Below are 17768 nucleotides of genomic sequence, written 5' to 3'. Positions count from 1 at the left end.
CAGCTATTCATCATTATCTTTGTCTTCTGCATACTAATCTTCAACCCCACTCTTACAATCTCTCTGTTCCTCAAGGTCCTCAATCATTTGCTCTTTGTGCGCAATAACAATTCCAACCAAGCTTTACAGTCGATATTGGCACCTTCAAGTTCACCTGTACAGTGACTGCTTCCGTGACCAATCATTGAGGAGCATCACAGAGTAATCCAAATAAGTTCATTTCACTACAAATTTCTAACTAATTTCTGCTGAATATTGAATAACTTGTAGAAGGACCTTCAGAATTTTCTTGATTTGTATCGAGGTTGTCGCATATAGAACGTTTTTAGCGCTCGTGCTGTGTTCTTTCCTTAGTACTTGTTCATTTGTACAGTGCTACAATAGATTATTTGAGTTGATTTTGCATGTCCTCATGAGTCCGAGTTTTAGAAGTATATTTTAATTGACATCTGAAAACTTGAACTCCCTAAGGACATGCAACAAATTAACAGTGACCTACAAGGCATAAGTTTGGTCTCTACAAATCTTGGAAGCATGACGACTATTAGATGTCAGCACCTCTCTTCTGCGGTTTTGTACCATGTTTCTTCTGCCATTTGGTATCAGTGCTGCAGTTTGGTTCTTAACATCAATGGACAAGTTAAGCCTTTTTAATATGTTTGCTTGTTGTGTACCATGCACTGTTGTGTAACATGCACTCATTCACAGTGTACTGCACCTTTCAATACCATATCGAAACAAGACACAACGCTACACTTTCTGCTCTAGCGTGTAGCGTAGTACCTGCTTTTTATGAACCCCAGTGAAGAGAAGCTTTGCATGACATTTTTGTTCACTGAGCCACCTACTCCGAGAAATGCACATAAAGCACACCATAGAGTAATGAATTACAGTTTCTCAACTGCAAGTTCATAATCATGTTTCATTAACTGCATTATATATATTCTGTATGAATACTGAACATTTTTGCACTTATTTACCCCTTCCTCATTCTGATTTCTCCTCTTGATCCTATTTTCAATGGGCTGTACCTGTCCACTCCTTTTTAGACTTCAGAACCTTCTATGCTAAAACAATTTCATATCTAGGTGTGTCCAATAAAACAGAAAAGGAACTAGAAGCAGCATCATAAGGTTTACACTGACCTTAGCCCCGCCAACAGCAAGGTCTGGCTCTTGAGGGTGCATAGTGACACAACTTGGTTCATATTCCACAGGATGTGAAGCAACCTTCATGTCATTTTCCACCAACGAGATCTGCATTAGAAACAAAAGTGAAGGACCAATTTAAGTTTTACTAAGCAATGTGTTCTTTGGCAAGCTGATGTCAGCAGCATCTAACACTTCATATTGCTGTTTAGCAACAAACATCGGAAGGACTGCTGAGGCCGTATTATTTAAAGATTCGTATCCTTCTATCCTAAATTTCCTATAACCGACAGCAGCGAGGGGCAATACAGGTGACAATGAAGGAGTGGTATTATGGCAGCCAATGATGGACAAAAAGGTTTATAAAATGAAAAGGATCATTACATAATACAGCCCCTAGTCTGCAGTATGAACTGCATCAGACATTGACCACATGCTTGCAGTTACTTGTTTTTGTTACATGAATTTTGAGTTTTGTGGAAGTTCCTGTCACAATGTCGCTAAGCTTTATTACTAAAAGCAGTTTTACTTAAAATCCTATCAGCTTGAAATAGAACCAGCTGGAAGCTATCTCATGCTTATTTGTTATTCGGTGCTAACAGAAGACATGGATAAATGTGAAATTTGCTTAACCTATGAACAATCATATAATCAGATTTCAAGCTCATCATACGAAAAAAATAACACTCACATCGCAAATGTCTGCCACAACGACCAAGTTTCCATCCACTGTAGCCATGCCACGTGGTTGCGAGTCCATTTTGACACACAGGTTTCTTGCAAAAGAAAAGCATATGAACTTTAAAGCAATAAAGGCATGTAAAATATGGACACACTTCAATACAACACACAATGATAATATATAACACACATAAAAAATAAGAGCGTACTATATCACGTGTGCACAGCAGAAAAAAGCTCTAGAAATTACACAGTGCTAAAGTTTTATATATCAATAGGCAGCTTTATAGAAAGCACATGCAAGGCAAATTAAAAGAACACTTACGAGTACTGATTCGACAGCAAGCTTATGGACCGCACAGTGTCATCTAGGCCACAAGTGTAGATGGAGTCTGTGCCAGTGCACATGTCCTGTACTTGGTTGCTGTGGCTGTTTCCAGATACTCGATCCTGGTCTCCCGATGCAGCATCCCAGAAGCATGCGCTGCTATCAAGGAATACAACCAGGCCTGTTGGTAACTTAAGCAAGACTCCAAAAAGACAAATTGCACACAAAGCAAGTATTATGCACAAGGATACTGATGCAACCATCGTGACTGCCTGTGTATATTGTCTCTCTGTTTGGACTCACAGCAAGTGCCGTGATGGACTTGTGATGGCCCTGGAAAAAAAGTTGTTCAAATTAGTGAACATCCCTGTAAACAATAAACCCACATCAAGTTTGGTTATGCTAAGTGCAGAGAAGACAGCAGATTGGATATTGTGCTCTGTATTGCATCAGCACACAGAACATTTCAGTTCAGTTTCTCCTCTTGCTTTCTTTTTTTAATTCTTTGTCTTATACATGCCCACACACTTTAAACAAAAAGATTATGAAGGCTACTGCCTGAGTGCTACAGTAACAAAAAGAAGGAAAGAAACAACTCTGTGTTTGTACAAAAAAAATTTGTAGGCATAGTAGTCATCAGAGAAGTAGCGGAATTAAGTCCACACTGATCCTCCAACTCTTGCGACACATTTCGACAAGGTTGCTTTCAGCTTCCTAGACACTGTGAAAGACAGAGGTGGAGTCACACAGAAAACATGACAACTCACACACCTCATAAACTGCCTAAGGCAATATACAGATACCAGAGTTTTTATTCTAACAATTTTAAAACTTGTTTATTAAGCACTTACCACTGCTTTAACATCAATGGACTCTCAGAAAAACATAGCATTTCTTGGCCTGCATCATTCACAGAACACTTGCAATAGTTGCCGTCTAGTTTGTCAAGACTTTTAGACCTAGACAAGCAGCGAAACCAGTTTACGTTTATGCAACAGTTCTACTGGCAAAATGTGCATACAGCAGTGGTTTTATATTTTTTCTGGACAAACAAGGTACACAAAGATGCAAAGTGCTTTACTGAACAATGCAGGCCAAGAAATGAAATTTTGCATTCGAATTTAGTGAAAAAGAAGCAGCAGTACGTGCAATAACTTTCAAAGTTGTCAGAATAAAAATGCACACTACTGTGCTACAGCATTGGCTAATGAGGTGCTTCAGCCAGCCCCTTGCAAGGGGAACAGATGGCATGGGTCGTGTTGAGGAAAAGGTACGGTCCATTTGCTGATGCAAACTCAAGGACGAACTCGGGGAGAGTAAGCCAGCCCTGGTAGCATACTCTAGAAGATGCTGGCCCACCAAATTTGACTGGAGGTTAAATTGAACAATTTAATAGTTTGCTGACCTTTATCACTCTTCGTGGCTTCTCAGGGTTGTTGACATCCAGGTAATTGATGAATCCAGAGAGAGATACTGAGAGCAGGTAGTCTCCTTGCCAAAGACAACTAACTTGCTGGTCCATAACATCCGTACCCATGACAAACTCGCTGCAATGCAGTAACAGATATGAAGAAACCAGGAGCCACATTTTGTAGCAATCGAATTTTGCATTCTAATCATTCTCTCGAGCCTACAGGCCAAGTGCAGCATAATGGCTACAGGCTCTCCTGTAGCTGCTGCTGCCAAACTTGTGCGCCAGACTTGCTGCCTTGGCCACCCACACCGAAGAGGTTTGCCTCATGTGATAGACGCACAGATATCGATAGCCTTATTAAATGAAAAGAATGTCAGAATTTGTATAATTTGCAGGGCTGTTCCAGAACAACCAAATCATAAGGAAGATCGATTAATGCCTGCTTTCGCATGGCACTCGTCCATCCAACGTGTAAAGTAGGAGCTTCTTGCCCTGCGCAAATGGTCCTAGATGATGTAAATTCTAGATTTGACATTGCTACCACTTTTGTTGAGGTCATCCAAAGCTGGATGTTCTAATACCCCTAAAGGACAAAGCTAAAAACATCAAACAATCAACCCAGACTATGTCCGATCATTTTGATGAAATTTTGGGTCATCTGGACAACGAAAACAGGGAAAGTGGTCATCTAGGGTAAAGGCTAGAAAAAGTTGAAAATGCGCAATCAGACAGAGAACACCGTCAGATAAATGCAGACTTGAGAGCTCTTGAAATGCAAAGCAGGAGAAAAAATCTAGAAATACAATGTGTGCTGAAAACAGAACACTAGAACCTTATGGCAAAAATTAAAGAAGTTGCCAAGCAAATCAAAGTGGCAGAGATCACTGACAGCGGCGATGAGGTGTATCATAGACTTCCTGCAAAGGGGAGCAAGGTGCCAGCAATCATTGTGCAATCTCAACAAGACAAACAAAGAGATCAGTCGCTTCACAACAGAAATCTTAAAGAGAATGGCCAGGCTGTCTACCTCAGCGACACTTTCACCCAAAAAATGCGGCACCTTCATCTGGTCACTAAAGAATGGGCCCTCAAAGACGACTGCCGTTTTGTTTGGCATGCGAATGGTAAAGTTCTTGTTCGCATGAAGGAAGTTGACAAGGCTCGAGTTGTGGAAGATGAGAGTGACCTCGCACGTGTGGTGCCTTAGTTCTGTGCCAGTGTTCACAGCTACATAGACACACATTAATGATGACACTTATCGCATACCTACTCCCCCATGAGATCCGTAATAGTGCCTCCTTTCAACAACACAACTAATGGTCACTGAAACGTTTTCATGTAAAAACATGATGAAGTAAGAACAAGCTAGATGAGTTTACAACTCTTCTAGACAGCTCTGGCTTCTTTTTTGATGTGATTATGGTATCGGAAACTTGGCCAACTGACAATGACAGATTTGAACTAACTTGTTTTTCCATATTTGCTTTAAATCGCAACACATGTTGCAGTGCTGGTGTATGCATGCTTATAAATGAGCCTTGATTGTGAAGAGTTGAATCAATGGTGTATTATGTTGAATGACGTTGAAATATTGTCCTGTATAATGAACAATGTTGTTATTTCTGTATTCCATAAGCTGCTGTTGGCTGACTTATCTTCATTCCTTAAAACATTGGATTCCTACCTTGCTTTTGTAACAAAAGATAAGTATGACTTCCTCATAGGTAGCAACTTCAATATAGATATGTCACGTGAAACATCAACAGGTGTCAATTTTGACATTTTATTTAGGTGGATTGGAATCAACAACATGAACACTATACCCACACGCGTTACATCTGAATCCTGCACATGCACTGATTATTCTTGACAAATATTGACCCTGACATTATTCACATAGGAGTAACCTGCTGTGATGAAAGTGACCACATCAGGATTTGTCTGCTTGTGCAAAAAATGATCTCAAAATGCCAGAGTCATGAAACTATCTAGTCCAGTGTGTAATCAAAAGTTCCCTATAAAATTTCATGCCAATATCTTTGGTGGAAACTGGGACGACATCTTTGCTGAAAAAGATGCAGTGAGAGCATATGATTCATTTCCCCAAAAATGCTGCTAGAAATACTTCTTTCCAAATTTAAAATGCAAATCAAGAAAATAAGGAAGCTATGGATATCACGTGAACTCCATGCAGGGATAAAAAGAAAGGACCAGCTGTGTCCGTTATTTGCAGAATCTAGAGATGTTTCAATCCTCGAGCAATTCAGGCAGTGCAGAAATTTAACACTGATCTGTGAAATGCTAAAATGCAATATTTTCCCTAGTAGTGACGGTGAAGAACACAGTAGCAAAAACGGTGTACCACAAAACTAACTCTTTATTGGGCGAACTTGTGCCCCAAAAAGTGACATTCAAACCACAATGATAGCAGCAAGCACAGCCGGCAATCATTGAAAATCTCATCAGCAGGTCAAGCGTGTCGGTGTTTATCCATGACTCGTTAAAGGTTCCAGCATAATCTCTGGTGTCTGCTTGCCTACCAGAAAGTACTACACAATTTGCATTGTGCATAAAATCAGACTACAAAAAGTTCGGTGGCGAGTGACAACAGATATAACTATAGATAACATTTCAGAAACTTCTGATACATGCAGGTGCATCCTGCATGTATACGTGTCAATATAGAAGAAGTATGCATGTCAATATTATGAAGCATAATTTGAGACCGCACTCGGCTGCTATGAAAAAATTTTGAGCAAGCTTCAATCTCTTGACGTCCACTGTCCAGTGAGAAACCAAGACAAATTAATAGTTATGGTAATGAATACGAAGGTAGTAACCTTGTGAATAAGCTTAACAAGTTTTTCACACAAGAACTGTCTCCTACTACTAGTATATGTAACAAAAATCAGTAAGTGTCCTGTGTTTTTGAACCAATCATCACATTGGAAGTTGTTTTAGCACTCGTAGAACTTAGAACTAAAAAATATCCCCTCATGCCATGCAGACGAAGTACAGATACATCTGTTTAAGTATGTCATTCATGTGATAACTACACCTTTCAAATATATTTATAATCTATACATAGAAACTGCTAATCTTACATCAAAAATGCAAATTACAAGAGTTGTGGTTATTCATTAAAAAAGTAACCAGAGCATCTTAGGTAATTATAAGCCTACTAGCATTCTCCTAGTGTTCTCAAAACTTATCGAAAAGTTCATTTTAACACGATTTGAAAGATTTTTAGACAAATACAATACTATTACAGCCTCTTAGTACGGCTTTCAGAAGAACTGATCAACAAAACTGGCACTGCTACACCAAAAAGAGTATATTCTATTAAGTAATTTTGAGTGCAGGAACATGGCACTAGGAAAATTTCTAGATCCTATGAAGGAATTTGACTGTATAAATCATAACATTTTGTTCAAGAAGCTAGAGTATTATGGAATAAGAGGCAGAGTTACTTTTAGTGCAGTCCTACTAGTAATGCAGGCAGCAATATGTACAATTAAATAAATAAAAGTCATTAATGCAAAATGTGTCCTGTGGCCTACCTGAATAGCGTATTATAGGTCCACTTTTGTTCACACTATACTTTAGTGACATTGCTAACACAAACTCTAATGCTTGTTTTATAATTTACACTGACGATAAAACCTTGTTCCTTTCTGGAGATTCTGGCAGTGATCTAACAATTAATGGAAACAGTTCGCAAGGACAACTAGAAGTTTGATCGCATCAAAATGCACTGAGAGTTGATGTCGACAAATCTAAGGCAGTACTTTTCACCCCAAAAATAAGAAGCACAGTGAACTTGGGTCTTTATAACTCACAAAAATTTGAATGTGTAAAATCGTTTAAATCACTTGGGGTAATATTTTCAGAAAATATGCCATGGATCGACCACATAAAAGATATAGCATTGAAATACAAAGCCATACGCCTGTGTCACGTTATAGAGGTATTTATGCCACAAAAAACAAAGTTGTTACTGCATCACACTTTAGACTACTCACATATGAATTATAGTACTCTGGTCTGAGGGACTACTACATCAACTACCCTTCAAAAATTAGCTATCTTTGAGAAATGTGGTCTTAGCATTCTTTTTAATTTACCCTGGAGACATTTGGCAAGACAAATAATTAGAGACCAAAAATTATAATAGTATTTAACTTGTATACATATAAAATATTATGCACATACAGAAACAAAAAAAACAAGCACATAGAAAATATACCTCGCTTTGTTCCACTGCTTTCATATGAATCCCCCCCCCCCAACCGCACCCATACCGCTACAAACCACATTGGTTGTTATGAGCAGTTAGAACTATGGATGCCAAACATTAGGATAGCAGTTACCACTAGTATCAAACAAATTATCTGAGGCATACATTGACATAAACAATGTCAGTAGCTCCGCCTTGCATGAATTCTTTATGTTATAAGGTTAGACACCTCAGCACTTTCTTAAATATAATCAGTCCAAAATGTCCTTAATCTCTTTTACAAAACAATGTTCTTTTCAATACTCTGTCAACTACATACTAGCCATGTCTTCGTATTTTTTTCCCCCTCAACTGCGCAAGCTGATATGCAATTTTCTTCATTTTATACTGTGCAAGTTCAAGTGCATTTCCTTTGTTATTCACAGCTAAAATGTCAATCATCTCCTGTTGGTGCCTGCTGTAAAAGGAGTTGGAACCTAATCAAGCGCTTTCACTTTTTTTCCAACCTCCTCCATCTTAATCCTTTCAGGCACCAATGCATTCTGTTGATTTAAAATTTAATTTCACCACATTCCTTACATCTTCAAAATCATAAAAAGTGTACTGCAGAATACAATAAGAATTTTCAATTCTTTAGGAAGTTTTGTCGAGTTTACAGAATGTGCACTCGACACAAGAACTCACTACAGGAACAACAGGTATGAGAACATCAGCTATTTCATGTCTAGCAGGCTTGAAAAGCACCTATCCAGCCACTTGAAAATTATGCCTGACGCAACACATTGTGAAAAACGATTGGAGAAATGAACCCGCTGTTTACAGCAACATACTTACACCGAGCAAAAATACCCAACCACTCATACCACTCATCTTACTAAAATATTTTGCACATTTTTTTCAAGCTTGCAGCACAACACCACAGAGAAGTGTTTCAGCATGTATGCAGCATATTTTAAGCTTCAATACTTCCATCAATGCTATTGCTGTTGATGCACAATCTTCAGATACACAATTGTGTACACAACACCCTAAAGGGTGAAGATACTGATGGCAATAAAATGCATTGTATTGTATTATGAGATTTTACCTCTCAATGATTATCCTCTGATTTACCTCTCAATGATAAATAACCTGGCAAGGGAACAAGAGTTCAAGATCGCAAGTCAGCCTCTAGAGTCTGTGGAGGAGTACATTTACCTAGGTCAACTAATCACAGGGAACCAGGACCATGAGAAGGAAATTCACAGAAGAATAAAAATTGGTTGGATTGCATAAGGCAGACATCGTGAGCTCCTGAATGAGAGTTTACCATTATCATTGAAAAGGAAAGTATACAATCAGTGCATTTTACCGGTGCTGACATACGGAACAGAGACTTGGCGGCTGACAAAGAAGCTTGAGAACAAGTTAAGGACCGCGCAAAGAACGATGGAACGAACAATGCTAGGCATAACTTTAAGAGAGACAGAAAGAGAGCAGTTTGGATTAGAGAGCAAACGGGCATAGACAATATTCTAATAGACATTAAGAGAAAAAAATGGTGCTGGGCAGGTCATGTAATGTGCAGACTAGATAACCGTTGGACCACTCGGGTAACAGAATGGTTACCAAGAGAAGGGAAGCGCAGTAGAGGACGGCAGAAGACTAGATGGAGTGACGAAATTAGGAAATTTGCGGGTGATATTTGGAATCGCTTGGCGCAGGACAGGGGTAATTGGAGATCGCAGGGAGAGGCCTTCGTCCTGCAGTGGACATGAATAGGCTGATGATGATGATGATGATTATCAAGATTCGCATAACTCCTCCCACATCATGGTGGTCTGCAAGTTATGACTTTAAGATCTCCTGACGCTGTGTTCGCAGGCAGTTTTAATTGGAGGCAAACTTGGCAAGTGCGCCTGGAATGATAAATTGTTTTGTCTAAACCGAAACAGCGCGAATTGGTAGGCTGCATGAAAGAGAGACATTCTTATTGAATGACAGGAAGTTATTCGGCATATATCTGGCGATCACTCAGGAAATGGTTGTTGTGGAACGACGAGTCGCTTCTGATGTACTTCGCTATAAAAACGCGCGAGATAGTGTCGAGCAGCCTATATTGGCTTTTGTGTGTGTATATATATATATATCAATTCTAAATATTGTAAGGCAGTTTGTCGTGTGCGTATCATGGACACGCATGCTTATATCGCCTTCCGTTTCCCTACCACGGTTGCGCTTTAAAACCAACAGCGCGCGCATGCGATCCCATAGATGAGATGAATACATATATATAGAAAAGTATCAGTCATAGCTCTCGTAGTATAGCCTTCTGAGCCGTTTCCCTTCTCTTTTTCTTCTCTTTTTTTTTCTTTGAAAGAAGTCCTATTAGGGTTATTATAATTACACGAAGGTATTTCGCCCTCGCCAGCAGCAGTACTTGAGATAGCTATTCCGGCGGCTAGCTTCCCACGCTATGCGTGCCGCCCCCGCACCTGTTTAAGCTTTTTCCTAGACGCTAGAGCTATACAATATCCGCGCAACCTTGAGCGATCGGAAAGCACGTTTTCCACCCTGGGCCGGCGGAGAGGGGAGATTTCGTTCCGGCCGCGAAGCTCTCTACATCTCAGTAAGGTGCCTCGCGGTGGTCTCGTGCTGAAGATGCCCTCTCGGTGAGCGCATATTTCCCCCCTCATCTTTTAAGAGATTCAATACATACAAGCATTTGTCTCGCAAACCAGATTTATTTCAAGGGAATTTCCCACGTCTCAATAATTTCTCTCGTCGTATACGAGTGCTGATTGCCGTGTTATAGTTTGTTAACGAAGCTTCCCCTCAAGTCTAAATATTTTAAGGCAGTTTTCCTAGTCTATAAAGCCGCTCGAGTTCACGCTGCTCCTCTGGCGGCCATTTTTCAAAGAAATTATGCCTTCCAACCACTCAGAATGCCGGTGACAACTTCACGTTTGATCAATTCTGGATATTGTAAATAGTAAACAGCTACTTTTGCTTACATGATCGGCCATGACATTGAAATTGCTGATACAACGGAAAGCATTGCACCGGATGCACGTATATAGAACTGTGTATGTTGAGTGAGATAAGAGCTGCACTATAGGCATCGCAGGCAGTTTTAATTGGAGGCAAACTTGGCAAGTGCGCCTGGAATGATAAATTGTTTTGTCTAAACCGAAACAGCGCGAATTGGTAGGCTGCATGAAAGAGAGACATTCTTATTGAATGACAGGAAGTTATTCGGCATATATCTGGCGATCACTCAGGAAATGGTTGTTGTGGAACGACGAGTCGCTTCTGATGTACTTCGCTATAAAAACGCGCGAGATAGTGTCGAGCAGCCTATATTGGCTTTTGTGTGTGTATATATATATATCAATTCTAAATATTGTAAGGCAGTTTGTCGTGTGCGTATCATGGACACGCATGCTTATATCGCCTTCCGTTTCCCTACCACGGTTGCGCTTTAAAACCAACAGCGCGCGCATGCGATCCCATAGATGAGATGAATACATATATATAGAAAAGTATCAGTCATAGCTCTCGTAGTATAGCCTTCTGAGCCGTTTCCCTTCTCTTTTTCTTCTCTTTTTTTTTCTTTGAAAGAAGTCCTATTAGGGTTATTATAATTACACGAAGGTATTTCGCCCTCGCCAGCAGCAGTACTTGAGATAGCTATTCCGGCGGCTAGCTTCCCACGCTATGCGTGCCGCCCCCGCACCTGTTTAAGCTTTTTCCTAGACGCTAGAGCTATACAATATCCGCGCAACCTTGAGCGATCGGAAAGCACGTTTTCCACCCTAGGCCGGCGGAGAGGGGACAACATCAGTCCCTTTCCACATAAGTATGAAGCTCGGAGCAGGAGCTTTGGCGCTTGAAAGTAACCGTTGGCTTGACGAACCAACCGACTGAGCTACCTTTCCGGGCAACATTGAAGGATCACGAGTTCAAATCACATGTTATGTTCCCTTTTTTTTTTAAATGTATTTTCCTTCCTTTTATCACTGTACGGAAACCCTCCTAAAAAAAAAAAAAATTTATATATCCTCAATTATGTGTGGCCACACATGTGCAGGTCATAAATACCAGGTTCTCTAGCCGAGTGCCATCCATGCGGTATAACCGAGCTCAGATTGGTCCACCTTGACTGATCAAATAGGGCACCACTGTAGGTTAAATGAGGCGTACAACTCCTGCGGGACCCGCCGTGGTTGCTCAGTGGTCATGGTGTTAGACTGCTGAGCACGAGGTCGCGGGATCGGACCCCGGCCACGGCGGCCGCATTTCGATGGGGGCGAAATGCGAAAACACCCGTGTACTTAGAATTAGGTGCACGTTAAAGAACCCCAGGTGGTCGAAATTTTCGGAGTCCTCCACTACGGCGTGCATCATCAGAAAGTGGTTTTGTCACGCAAAACACCATAATTCAATTTTTAATTTAGCTCCTGCGGGGACGGTAGAGTATCCGTCTCCAGTGCAAGAGGACCGTGATTCAAATCCCGGTGCCGCGCAATTCTCCACCGGGAAATACAAAAAAAAAAACGTGTGTTGAGAAAATTGCACAAACAGGCCTGGAGTGCGGCCTGATCCCGGTGACCAGAACCGGTAACGCACTCTCTCACCAGAGCAGGATTGGCCACCCTGGTGCAGTACTTGGCCACAACCTCCTATATGAATACAACAATCAAACCCCGGCCCTCAGTCCCCAGCAGCCGCGAAGCAACTGACCACGGCGGTGGTCAGATCTGTAACGCTGCAGAGGGTGCTAAGAGTACCTGGCTCCGGACAGGCCGCCATTGGAATCTGAACCTGGCAACGTTTAACGTTAGAACGCTATCTAGTGAGGAGAGTCTAGCAGTGTTATTGGAGGAATTAGAGGGTAGTAAATGGGATATAATAGGGCTCAGTGAGGTTAGGAGGACAAAAGAAGCATATACAGTGCTAAAAAGCGGGCATGTACTGTGTTACCGGGGCTTAGCGGAGAGACGAGAACTAGGAGTCGGATTCCTGATTAATAAGGAAATAGCTGGTAACATACAGGAATTCTATAGCATTAACGAGAGGGTGGCAGGTCTTGTTGTGAAACTTAATAAGAGGTACAAATTGAACGTGGTACAAGTCTATGCCCCTACATGCAGTCATGATGACCAGGAAGTCGAAAGCTTTTATGAAGACGTGGAATCGGCGATGGGTAAAGTCAAAACAAAATACACTATACTGATGGGCGACTTCAATGCCAGGGTAGGCAAGAAGCAGGCTGGAGACAAGTCAGTGGGGGAATATGGCATAGGCTCTAGGAATAGCAGAGGAGAATTATTAGTAGAGTTTGCAGAACAGAATAATATGCGGATAATGAACACCTTTTTCCGCAAGCGGGTTAGTCGAAAGTGGACGTGGAGGAGCCCGAATGGTGAGACTAGAAATGAAATCGACTTCATACTCTGCGCGAACCCTGGCATCATACAAGATGTAGACGTACTCGGCAAGGTACGCTGCAGTGACCATAGGATGGTAAGAACTCGAATTAGCCTAGACTTGAGGAGGGAACGGAAGAAACTGGTACACAAGAAGCCAATCAATGAGTTAGCGGTAAGAGGGAAACTAGAGGAATTCCGGATCAAGCTACAGAACAGGTATTCGGCTTTAACTCAGGAAGAGGACCTTAGTGTTGAAGCAATGAACGACTATCTCATGGGAACCATTAAGGAGTGCGCAATAGAAGTCGGTGGTAACTCCGTTAGACAGGAAACCAGTAAGCTATCGCAGGAGACGAAAGATCTGATCAAGAAACGCCAATGTATGAAAGCCTCTAACCCTACAGCTAGAATAGAACTGGCAGAACTTTCTAAGTTAATCAACAAGCGTAAGACAGCGGACATCAGGAACTATAATATGGATAGAATTGAACAGGCTCTCAGGAACAGAGGAAGCCTAAAAACAGTGAAGAAGAAACTAGGAATAGGCAAGAATCAGATGTGTGCGTTAAGAGACAAAGCCGGCAATATCGTTACTAATATGGATGAGATAGTTCAAGTGGCTGAGGAGTTCTATAGAGATTTATACAGTACCAGTGGCACCCACGACGATAGTGGAAGAGAGAATAGCCTAGAGGAATTCGAAATCCCACAGGTAACGCCAGAAGAAGTAAAGAAAGCCTTAGGAGCTATGCAAAGGGGGAAGGCAGCTGGGGAGGATCAGGTAACAGCAGATTTGTTGAAGGATGGTGGTCAGATTGTTCTAGAGAAACTGGCCACCCTGTATACGCAATGCCTCATAACCTCGAGCGTACCGGAATCTTGGAAGAACGCTAACATAATCCTAATCCATAAGAAAGGGGACGCCAAAGACTTGAAAAATTATAGACCGATCAGCTTACTGTCCGTTGCCTACAAAGTATTTACTAAGATAATCGCAAATAGAATCAGGAACACCTTAGACTTCTGTCAACCAAAGGACCAGGCAGGATTCCGTAAAGGCTACTCAACAATAGACCATATTCACACTATCAATCAAGTGATAGAGAAATGTGCAGAATATAACCAACCGTTATATATAGCTTTCATTGATTACGAGAAAGCGTTTGATTCAGTCGAAACCTCAGCAGTCATGGAGGCATTACGGAATCAGGGTGTAGATGAGCCATATGTAAAGATACTGGAAGATATCTATAGCGGCTCCACAGCCACCGTAGTCCTCCACAAAGAAAGCAACAAAATCCCTATAAAGAAAGGCGTCAGACAGGGAGATACGATATCTCCAATGCTATTCACAGCATGTTTACAGGAGGTATTCAGAGGCCTGGAGTGGGAAGAATTGGGGATAAAAGTTGATGGAGAATACCTTAGCAACTTGCGATTCGCTGATGATACTGCCTTGCTTAGTAACTCAGGAGACCAATTGCAATGCATGCTCACTGACCTGGAGAGGCAAAGCAGAAGGGTGGGTCTGAAAATTCATCTGCAGAAAACTAAAGTAATGTTTAACAGGCTCGGAAGAGAACAGCAGTTTACGATAGGTAGCGAAGCACTGGAAGGGGTAAGGGACTACATCTACTTAGGGCAGGTAGTGACCACGGATCCGGATCATGAGACTGAAATAACCAGAAGAATAAGAATGGGCTGGGGTGCGTTTGGCAGGCATTCTCAAATCATGAACAGCAGGATGCCACTATCCCTCAAAAGGAAAGTGTATAACAGCTGTGTGTTACCAGTACTCACATATGGGGCAGAAACCTGGAGACTTACGAAAAGGGTTCTGCTGAAATTGAGGACGACGCAACGAGCTATGGAAAGAAGAATGATGGGTGTGACATTAAGGGATAAGAAAAGAGCAGATTGGGTGAGGCAACAAACGCGGGTAAACGACATCTTAGTTGAAATCAAGAAAAAGAAATGGGCATGGGCCGGACATGTAATGAGGAGGGAAGATAACCGATGGTCACTAAGGGTTACGGACTGGATTTCAAGGGAGGGGATGCGTAGCAGGGGGCGGCAGAAGGTTAGGTGGGCGGATGACATTAAGACGTTTGCAGGGACAACATGGCCACAATTAGTACATGACCGGGGTAGTTGGAGAAGTATGGGAGAGGCCTTTGCCCTGCAGTGGGCGTAACTAGGCTGATGATGATGATGATGATGATGATGATGATGATGATGATGATGATGATGATGCTGTGTATGAGTCTACAATGTCACTTATGAGCAACCAAAACACAGCAGCACAATGACTGCTATATAGCATACCATGCAGCTATTGTCATAGCACTACTGCAGTTCAACCTTGTCAGGGGTGGTCTGCCCAAAGTCATTTTGGAGCAATTTTTGGAGCAAGTAAAATTGCATTTTAGAGCAGTTCGGAGCAGACAAAATTGCATTTTGGAGCAGTTTGGAACAGACCAAATTTCATTTGAGCCATTTGGCGCAGATAAAATTTCATTTTGAAGCACTCTGGAGCTGGCCAATCTGAATTTTGGTGGAATAATGGAATATGGCAGCACACTGAAACAACGATGAAACACAGAATAAACCAACATGAAGCACGTAATAAAGGAGCACTTTTCAGCTATAATGTACTAGAATAGAGAAGAGTTAGTCAAGCGGTGCCACGGCGCATTCTTTCCTGTAAAGCCGAAAACATCAGTGGCACTACAATCGAAATATATATTCCTGCGCCGATGCTCATGATAGCAGAAAATGTTCTTGAATTATGCGGTCCAATCTATGCAGTAACATAATTTCTGGGTCATCGTATATGTCACCGCATACCCAGAGAGCCTCGGTTGGAATAACATAAAACTACCATAATTTGTTTTTATTGCAATAGCAATTATATGGACCACTCCAGGCAAGTTTCTGCTGTCGCAACAATGTTCCGTATAAAGTCCAGGGGCGATAACATTGTTGCCATGCGCCGTATGCTGTATGTGCGAGTGAAAGCATGCGAGGGTGACCTGACGATGGCGGCTCAATCTCGTGTGCGCTAGGGGGGAAGTGGGGAGGAAGCACGCTGTTTTGCATTGCGCGTAAGGCACTGGTGGGGGAGAGGAGGGCCGGGTTTCACTCCGGCAGCTGCTGCGTATGGCACGGCCTATCTTGAAAGCTACCTGCAATGGGGACAGAGTGCGAGTGCTGATAGCTTCGTGTGCACTGTGTTTTCGCTGCTTGGTTCGCGTTGAAGCAAGGCAGCACAAAGGTCAATTTGCTCGTTGCTGCTGCCGCATTTCATCACTTCAGCGTTTTAATAGCAAGTTTCCGCAGTCATTGAGCGAGATGCTTTCAGGCTTGGTTGTGCGCGCGCATAACACCATACTTGGTAATTTAGTTAGTAATTGATTGATTGATTTGTAAAGTTTATTGGCGCAAGGGCCAGATGTGGCCAAAGAGCGCCAAATCGATGATCTGTACTTCTGAATGATATATGGGTGTTAATTGCGGGGAGTAATGCAACACGGCTGTATAGTGGCCTAAAATATTCGCTAAAAAGTGCAATATATACATGTGGTGCAATGTGGCTGTAAAAGGACCTAAAATTTATTTGCTCTAAAGTGCGTAAAATACAAGTATATACATAATATAAAAATGACAGTGATTGATCGTTTCTGCAATGACAATAGATGTTTCACGAGATAGGGAAGATCAGTAAAATATGTAGAATCTGTAGCACTAGTGCCTCAGCAAGGACTTGAAAGCAAGGGCAGGGAGGCAGGTGCTCAAGAATATGTTTTCATTGCAGCTACGACCTCCAGGTGGAGGCCGTGCTACAAGTAGCCTGGCCAAATCACATTTAGGGTGTTAGTTTCAAATAAAAAGTTTAATACTGATTGAAAAGTAAAAAGGGGTTCATTGCTAAGAAAGAATGCTGGATGTAACGGCATGTGTTGGATATAAGCGGAATTTAGTTAGCAAGTGAATGTTCACAAATTAATATGGCTGATAGAACAACTATCCTTACTTCGTATAGCTGTCTACTAATTTGCTATTGCAATCGATGATTCGTCTTTCGGCCTAAACTGCGACTTTTTATTCCAAATTCACCATTAGCCTTCCACGATAGGTCAAAATGGCTCAGGCCTCACCCATACGGGCATAAAAACAGATTGGAATAGTTTTATGTTGTACTGGTCCTGGAGCCAGAGACGCCTGTCCACTGAACTCGCTGTAGCGCACGCCTCCCTACTATCTAGTTCGCATGCAGCATCCTCAGCCTACCTTTCGTTGTTTTGCACCTCAGCTAGGGATTGCTCGGCCCATTCAACCGTATTATAGCACGCTCTAAATACAGCCACCCTGGCCGTGCCGACAGCAGCGACAACAGCCAAGAGTGGCCACACATGCTGGAAGCGCGGAAAAGTCCAGTGCTATTAGCGAAAAAATTACGAGAAACATTGTGAGAGCCGCTGTCGCGTGGTGTGCGGAATGTGAATGGTTGCACTCTTTTTTGGAGAACGAATCCACTTGCTGTTTGCGA

General features: G+C 41.9%; 1 protein-coding gene across 1 annotated transcript in view; it reads right to left on the bottom strand.

Moving 5' to 3' along the window:
* flr (actin-interacting protein 1 flr) overlaps positions 1-17768 on the bottom strand; it is a 66955-nt gene that overhangs the window by 17812 nt on the left and 31375 nt on the right. The window contains exons 9-13 of the mRNA XM_075677387.1: positions 3563-3704; positions 2409-2490; positions 2155-2308; positions 1840-1924; positions 1146-1256 (exon numbers count right to left, since the gene is read on the bottom strand). Coding sequence (XP_075533502.1) covers positions 1146-1256; positions 1840-1924; positions 2155-2308; positions 2409-2490; positions 3563-3704 — 574 coding nt within the window. The remainder of the gene's footprint in view (positions 1-1145; positions 1257-1839; positions 1925-2154; positions 2309-2408; positions 2491-3562; positions 3705-17768) is intronic.

This window comes from Dermacentor variabilis, unplaced genomic scaffold (assembly GCF_050947875.1).
Source record: "Dermacentor variabilis isolate Ectoservices unplaced genomic scaffold, ASM5094787v1 scaffold_12, whole genome shotgun sequence".
Taxonomy (NCBI): domain Eukaryota; kingdom Metazoa; phylum Arthropoda; class Arachnida; order Ixodida; family Ixodidae; genus Dermacentor; species Dermacentor variabilis.
Note: the sequence above shows the minus strand (reverse complement) of the source record. Positions and strands in the feature narration are given on the sequence as shown.